Source organism: Mytilus edulis, chromosome 5 (genome assembly GCF_963676685.1).
Source record: "Mytilus edulis chromosome 5, xbMytEdul2.2, whole genome shotgun sequence".
Taxonomy (NCBI): Eukaryota; Metazoa; Mollusca; class Bivalvia; order Mytilida; family Mytilidae; genus Mytilus; species Mytilus edulis.
Genome location: NC_092348.1, coordinates 43,354,970 through 43,363,986, shown reverse-complemented (window position 1 = coordinate 43,363,986; position 9,017 = coordinate 43,354,970). Strand labels below are relative to the sequence as shown.

The following is a 9,017-nucleotide window of genomic DNA, read 5'->3' as shown; positions in this document are numbered from 1 at the left end:
CCACTTAATTGGTAATTTTAAGGAAATTTTGCAGTTTTTGGTCATTATCTTGAATATTATTATAGATAAAGATAAACTGTAAACAGCAAAAAAGATCAGCAAAGTAAGATCTACAAATAAGTTAATATGACCAAAATTGTCAATTGACCCCTTAAGGGGTTATTGTCCTTTAATGACAATTTTTCACAATTTGTTCATCATATTTGCTAACTTTAAAAAATCTTCTCCTCTGAAACTACTGAATGGATTTGGTTAAAACTTAGCATGGTTGTTCCTTAGATTATCCTGCACAAAGTGTGTGCTTTGATTTTTGATCCGTCAAAAAACATGGCCGTCGTTACTTAAAATAGAACATAGGGGTCAAATGCAGTTTTTGGCTTATATCTCAAAAACGAAAGCATTAAGAGCAAATCTGACATGGAGTAAAAATGTTCATTAGGTCAATATCTATCAGCCCTGAAATTTTCAGATGAATCAAACATCCAATTGTTGGGTTGCTGCCACTTAATTGGTAATTTTAAGGAAATTTTGCAGTTTTTGGTCATTATCTTGAATATTATTATAGATAAAGATAAACTGTAAACAGCAAAAAAGATCAGCAAAGTAAGATCTACAAATAAGTTAATATGACCAAAATTGTCAATTGACCTCTTTAGGAGTTATTGCCCTTTAAAGACTTTTTTCACAATTTGTTCATCATGTTGACTTACTTTAAAAAATCTTCTCTTATGAAACTGCTGTATCAATTTCAGCCAAACTTAGGCTAAATGAGTTTCAGAGTTTCAGAGTATCTAGTATAAATTTTATATTTCATTTCCTTGTATGTCAAGAAACATAGCTCCTATGGCTAAAATAGAACATAGGAGAAAATGATTTTTTTTTGCTTTTGAAGAAAATAGGACGATTCAAAGAACATTTAAATAAATTGAAAAGCCAAAATAATCATTGATGAGAGATTAAACCAAAAAAATTCAGGTGAGCGATTCAGGCTCTTGAGAGCCTCTTGTTTTAGTTATCCCCAAATACCACTCATGTCATCTAAACACACAAAAACTCATTAAACAAGAAACCGTGCTGCTTCAGTTTATATTTAACACATCATCCTATGAAAGTAGCAAACATTTTGGATACAGATATGTATTTATTCAATATGTTTAACGCTTTCTGAGGAGAGACGATACCAAAGAAAAACATACGAGGAGATAACTCTCATACAGAAAAGAAAAGTGTTTGGTTATACATAGTTAGTTGCAAACGCGCAATAACAATTCGATATACTCTACGACTTAATGTGTTTTAGTTACCCCAAAATATCGCATACAGTTCATGTAAGGCACCCAATAATAACTCGTTTAAATTTAACAGACAATCCTAAGAAAGTAGTGAACGTTTGCGATATTTGTTACCCTTTCTGAGGAGACACCAAGAATACATTAAAAATAAGGAGATTACGCACATATAAAAGATCATAAAAAAGAAAAGTGATAGATTACATATGCAGAGTTGCAAATGTGCAATAAATGTTCGATACTATTTACCCAATAACAGCATGTGAAATCGAAAAGCAACATTTAAAAAACAAAAGTGGCGGAAGAGAAACAAAATAATTTGAACAAATTGAAAAGGGAAAGAGAACCGTGAAAAAAATATGATTGCAGGAGTTGAAAATAATGAACACGGCCACCAATCCAACTAAGTCATACACAAATATTATGAAAACAAGTGCGTTAAACCAACTTCCGAGTATGCAGCAGAAGTAATAAACAATCAAGAATTGCTATGCATTCACAAGTTAAGTCACCTATTTATATCATAAGCTTTACATTTTTTTAAAAACCGAGAATGTCATTCGACCCTTTATTTTGTTTTCCTTCATGTGTTATCACAACTTTGTTGTACATTGAGTAGTATTTTTACTAAAGCTTTTTTCACTGTATAAACGATACAATCTGCACGAAATGCTTACCGACATCTTATGTTATTTGTTAAACTAATGCGGCGAGGTTAAACTTGTTTTGTGAGATCTCAACCCTCTCCTATAAAACTTGCCAATGTAAAATAAACAAACACACTGCAAAACTACATGCTACTAGTATTATTTTTCCACAAAATATTCCTTAATTGATACCGATACTTATCGACTTAAATATAAGCCGACGTATTTTACACATTAGATTACAAACAAAAAAAAAATACCCGCGAAATCGCGGTACAAATTGGTTTGTGTAGAAACAAAGAGTTTTAAAATTTGGCGGGCTGTACGTACACTGAGCATTGGCGAAAGCCTATAAGACACGGATCATTAACAATTTTTAAATTGGGATATTTTATATTTTCTTTAAAATATGGCTTTTTCTGTTGTAAAAAAAAGATTGTTTTAAAGACAAATTTAGGCAGTACAAAACACTACATTTATACGTCATATCACACATATTTCCTTTGTATGGTTTCAGAGGAGTTCCAAATCAATCAAACGGTCTATTTATTTATTAGTAAAGATAATGGAAATAATTAAATGAAAAAAGAACACTTGTTGTTGTTTTTTTTAATTTTTATAGTAAATCGTCAATCTATTAAAACTTAGATGATAAGAGGATTTGCTATAGCAAGGAAATATAGAATAGGGTTAAAGAATGTATTCGTGAAAAAAACCCGCAGCATTTTTTGTTTTGTTTTTATTATTTAGAATACATGTAATAGCAACATTCTCGTGTTTAGTTTTCTGGTTTTTTTATATTATGACAGTTTCATATTACGGTAGTACTGTATAAAATGTGTTAATTACGATATCATCAGCATTGTTTTGGAAGAATAACCGATATTTACCTATTATAGGTTAAATTAGATTTGTGTAAATTATCTAGTAAAATTACTCAGATTTCAATTTGATCAATAATTAACATTATATCTCCTAAAAATGCCTTTGAGTATTCTTGTTTTATTTGACAGTTTTAGATATAGCCGGGAAGATGTGATATGAGTACCAATGTGACAACTCTCCATCCAAGTCACAGTTTATAGAAGTAAACCATAATTATAGGTCAAGGAACGGTCTCCAAATCGGAGCCTTGGCTCACACCGAACAGCAAGCTATAAAGGGACCCCAAAAACACTATTGTCAAACCCTTCAAACAGGAAAGCAACGGTCTATATAAAAAACGAGAAATTTAGTTCATTATTTCTGCATTCTATCTCGGTCGCTTAATAAATAAAGATTTTATTCTCCATTCATATTTTTAATAGACAAGCAATCAACAATAATTCAATCAATCATTGTTTTAGTTTTCCTAACGTCCAGTTGCAAATATTTTATTGATTTTCTTGACAAATACATATTAATAAACATTCTTATCAGTAAAATCATGCAGAGATTATGCAAGACAGTTCAAACTGGAACATTTGAGTTTTGATTTGTTGTTTTTATTGAAATCTTGTGGTATTGTACCTGATTTTCCACTAGTCTGAAGGATACAAAATAGAAAACAATTCTGACCTAAATATTCTCAAAAAATGTAGAAGGCAACAGGAAAAAATTAAAAGTTCTAAGGCGAAGGTCAAAATAAATTGAATGAAAATCTGTAAATGTGCTCTTTCAATCTATTTTGAAAGAGAACAGGGGTGTGGAAATATTTGTTGTGAGCACTTGTCCCTGGGCAAGTAAAACTAAAAATTTTACTTGTCCGGAAAAAAATTTACTTGCCCTGATGATCCCAATAAATATTGAAGTATTTCTTGTTAGCTAATATAGGATTCTTACTTGGCACTATTGTGCATCACAAACGAATGAAATCCATTTGTTTATATGTGTAAAAAATTAGGAAAGTATGAAATGGGTTAACATCAGTGGGACAGAAACCTAACAGGAAACCAACCAATGAAATGACATGTAAAGGACAATTTTGCAGCAGTTTTGGAATAAAAATTGTAGCCAGTAGGTACATAATATACTAAATTTGAGGACAGTGATTCTAGCTTTTTTAAAATACTCTGTGTCCTCCTAATGTTTTCTACTCGACTCATGATTCTTTTTGTCTTGCTTGCCCAGCTTTTTATTAAGTATTTGTCAATCTGAATCTCGATACAAAATTTAAAGAAATGACACAACCGGTAAATGATGGATAAAACTTAATCGACGATCCAGGGTCAATGGACAAAGCCAATGCAATGTAACGCGACTCTGGTTCGCATACTTATTTTCATTTATTTTGGTAAATTAATTGATCAATTTCCAGTATCATGTAATATTTATCGTCATGAACATTGATGTTTTTACTTGCTGAAGATTGGTTTCTTTTACATAAATTAAACATCTTTATACGTTTTGAAATTAATTTTATGTTTTTGTTTAATTTGAACTTTGTCTTGTACATGTTGTATATTTTTTTACTTGTCCACGGGCAACCAAGACAAAAATAATTACTTGTCCGGTTGTTCAAATGTACGAGTCGGGCGAGTCTGGCATAGCATTTCCACACCCCTGGAGAAGCGAGAAAATTGTGTTTATCTATCCCAATTAATCTACTATCAAATAAATACAGAATAAAAATGATCACGTACAATAATAAAATATGATATAATTTAATGGTACGTACATTGTATATACAATTACTACAAATAAATACAGTTTTAGCACTTTGAATTTCAGATCAATAAAACAGACGACCGGATGATGATCTCACTCGTTTCTGACCAGCATACCATGATTTAGATTTGGATCGGAAATGACGCAAGTCGTCTCTATGATCTTTGCTTAACATTGGAACGTAATCCATTGGAGTGCACAGTGTCTTAAAACTTTCATAAAACTCTTTGTATCCTCCCTTAAGAATATAAAGTTCAGGAAAATAGAGGGAAGGATAATTTTCGGCGTTAAGTTCTCTGTCATTATTACGAAGAAAGCGGCACATTTTTGGTCCTCTCTCGGAAGAAAACTCACAATGGAAGATAATAATGTCACGCTTTCCATCTGAACGGGATTTATTAACATGTTTTAATAGTTCTAAAATATCGTCCTTATTATGTATATTTTCAGCGCCTGGTATGTGACCACCTTCAAACTCGTATGAATATCTACTATCTATTATACGAAAGCTTCCAATTGTGTCGTTGTATTTTCCGTTTAAAACATCATTGATGGTGGCTGGAGTTATGTATCTTAGGTCATGACAGTGTCCTTGAACGGTTTGTAAACAACATTCTTCCTTTCCATCTCCAGTGAGTACGGCAGCTTGAACTAATACGTCCTCTGTTTTAGTGTTGTTTTGTTTGATGGCATCAGCGGACAAGTCTTTATTGGTACCAAGAATCTGTACGTCAAACGACAAAGATTTTTTCAATAATTTTTTTTGAGATCTGATGACCCTTCTCTTACTGTAAGATACAGGGGTGTTACAGTCGATATTAGCGTCTAATTTGTCGGCTCTCTTCCTCTTTGATCTCAAATCTGATTTAAACAAACTAAGTGTTGGGGAGTCGTCAAAGTCAGCAAAGTCCATACCAAGTCCGGAATCTTCGTCGAACAAACTTTTTATAAAGTCTGGAGTTTTGGGAAATTTTTGACAGTTATCTCCTGTTGAACAATCCATCTTGGTTACTGAAATAAAGAACAAGCAATGAAATAAGTTTTGTCATATTTACGGATGTTTGTCCATTTGTAGATTTCCTGGAAATCATTCAAATAATTGCATGAAAATAAAAATGCCATGGTAAACATTTTAGCACGAGATACAATGTACAAGTAGAATTTCTTAACATGTCGAGCTTTTTCCTCATGATTTTAGTCTGAGACACAAATAAGGGTTTTTTTTGTTGTTGTTTTTTCGCTCCTATGCCTTTCAAAATATCTTTGGTTTTCTATAGTCAATAAATTACGAGCGTTCATGATGAATGTGTGTACAGAATTGAAAGCGGAAGTATTACATGCACACACCATATTGAATTTAAGAAACACTGCAGTTGAACTAATTCACGTCAATAGTGTGTTTACTTCAAAAGCTTTAAAATTGAAAATAGTGTTACGTGTATATAAATCAAAATTGTTTAACCAAAAAGAATGCTACAAAGCACTTAAAAAAATAAGGTGATGTGGTATGGTTGCCAACGAGACAACTAACCACTAGAGTGCAAATTATATTTTGGTTACGAACAACTTCCGAAAATGAACGAAAACCATGCCGTATAATCTGTTCATGCTTAGTTGTACATGTATGTATGATATACGTATTACAAACAATTATGCATATCCGAAAAATAATATTTTGCAATGCTTATCACATTTATAAATAAACTTACTTTTTTCGAACATTTTATCGTGATTAATAGTATTGGCAGATGTCAGACAGAAAATGACTACAAATTGTAATTGCCAACTATTTATATTCTCAGCGGAAAACAAATCCCAATTACATCTAAACATTTGTAATACCTTTATTAGATGTAATTATGACTAATTATATTGTATATTCCATTGTCGTACAGGCAGATTATGTTGTAAAATATTGTAAACCAACGGTAAATCGAATAATTGACGTCTGCAGGCTGTACATTCAAAGATGTTTCATCAAAGATGGCTGTTACGTTAATCTTTTAAATATTTTAACCATAGGGTTAGGCAATTTGTCTATACAAGATATATCATAAAAGACAGTTATCTGCAATAATCTGTTTCGTTTATAATAAATATAAAAAATAAATTTAGTGATTGGATCTCCGAAATCTACAGACGATATCATTCGGGGAAATCTTTTTGGGGGAAAGAGGGACATCAGAATTTGAATATTGAACTGCTAATAAAAAAAAAAATCCTCCCCAGAAAATGATCAAAATAGTCACTATTTTATTTTAAACGAACTTTGATGCATATTATTGAGACTTGATGTCTATTGTACATGTAACCAGCAAAGCTTATTGTTTTACTTTATTATTATAATAATCATTAAAAAAAAACAATTTACTGCGCGTAACCATTTTAACTGTCTAACGGAGAGTGACCGTTGCAAAAATAACCCCTTTTTAGCGGACAAATGTGCACGATATAAACGACAATGTGCAGTAACTTTTAACCAGGGACTTTCTATACTAAGTTAGTATAGAAAGTCCCTGTTTGAACTAACACTTTGGAATTTGGCGTGCTTCAGCACGTCGAAGAAATAACTAGTGTTTGTTGAAAATGGAATGCCGATGTGGTTGCAGTTCTGATTAAGTCTTTTAAAATATTCAGTCAAGTCTTAGACTCTATACTGTATTCACTTTAAAGTATTCATGTGAAATAATTATTTGTCAAAAAATAAAATTAGACTTAGTCTAGACTAAGTACTTACATGGTAAAAGAATTAAAATTCTTTGCGATTTTTTTTTTTTTTTTAAACTAGCTTTGGCGTATATCCTTAATTTTTGTCTATTTCAATCTATTCAAGAACGAATGATAAAATATTAGAAAATTCTGCAGTATTTATAATATTTCAAATGTCAAATTATAAAAGGTGAGAAAATAAAAGACAAGTACTTAACGAGTTTTAAAGTATTTTACTTAGCAAGTAATTGGTATTGTTAAGAGCAAACATATGCAGTTTGAATGTTGTTTTAGTCTTGTTAATTGATCTAACAGGTGTGTTAATTACAATTATGGAGTAGGTCCTTCTAATATGCTCAATTTTACAAATCTCATTTATTTTCAGAGGCTCTTCTAAACTTCTGAATGAAAATTGACATGAAAAATTTGGAGTGTGTATTGGTGAGATGCAGAAAAAAATGTGCCAGCCTTGTTTGCAATTCTTGACAAAATTATACAGTTTTTTTTTTCTGAAAAAAAGGAAGAGAGGTATCATCATTGTGTAAATGTTAAACCCTATCCGACAATGGTTGTGTTTTAGAGCGGAATTTCCAAAATTTCAATTTTTTTCTATAAAGGCTTTTAAAAGTCTAGAACGCACTATTTAAAAGAAAAGGTAGCATTTAATAGAACTCTACAGTTTCAACTTTAGCTTCAAAGATTTAATTGATTTCGTTATTTGAATACATAATGATTTTTAAACAACAACAGAAGGTCCACAACAAATCATTTAGAATGTTGACATTGTAAACTAAAGAAGTTAGTCAATGCATCACACCCGAACATTTTCAGCATGATCAAGTTGTTGAGACAAGAAGAAGCCTTCCGTGCTCTCAGGTTTGAGGGGGCATTGGCGCCTTCAAACTAGTTTAACACCACCACATCCTGAATTTGCTTCTCTCAATTCAGTGGTTGCCGTTTGTTGCTGCGTAACGTTTTGTGTTTTGTTCATTATTTTGTACATAAACTAGGTTATTAGTTTTCTCGTTTGAATTGTTTTACATTAATTTTGTCCTTTCGTTCCTTTAAGATGACTTTAATATTATGGTATCGGTTTTGCTCATTGTAAAGGCCATCTGGTGACGTAAAGTTGTTATTTTGGTCTCTTGTGGAGAGCAGTCGCATATGGAATCAAGCCACATTTTCTTATGTTTGTATTCAAACACTGAAAGCAAGGTTACAGAATGAAGAACTTGAACCAATCTAATATGTAGATGCTGATTCTCATCTACTTGACATTGATTCAGACTTTGTATTCTCTTGTGTTTATTTAAAAGAAATTTATTACAGAAAAAGTGCTCTGCTTTAATGTCAATCTAATGTACTTGACATAGTGTGTGGACACCTGTATTGTGTTGAGGACTGTATGTTGACCTTTGGGGGCGATCTTTATTTGCGCCAAAAATGAACTCATTCGCGCCACAACTTAGTTGCGCCAATACTACCTCTGCGCCAATACTACCTCTGCGCCACTTAATTCTAAAAGCTATAGGTATAATTTGCGCAATTAAAAAATCATCTTATTGCGCCAATTTTATCAACTTGACTTCCACTTCCTTTTTCCAGGCTTGATTCTTGCAGTTTTGGTGTCGTTGTTATTTTTGTTGTGGGTTTTTTACCTAAATGATGTTTACATTTATTTATGTAAAAGTTATCCCATGAGGACGCGGTGTCAGTGTTAGATCAC

At 31.9% G+C, this 9,017-nt stretch overlaps 1 protein-coding gene across 1 annotated transcript; it reads right to left on the bottom strand.

The window, feature by feature from the left end:
- Positions 1-4,646: 4,646 nt before the first annotated feature.
- LOC139525101 (M-phase inducer phosphatase 1-like) lies at positions 4,647-5,585 on the bottom strand. Its single transcript, XM_071320284.1, has one exon. It carries the CDS (start codon positions 5,583-5,585, stop codon positions 4,647-4,649), a length of 939 nt encoding a protein of 312 aa, XP_071176385.1.
- Between the last annotated feature and the right edge of the window lie 3,432 nt (positions 5,586-9,017).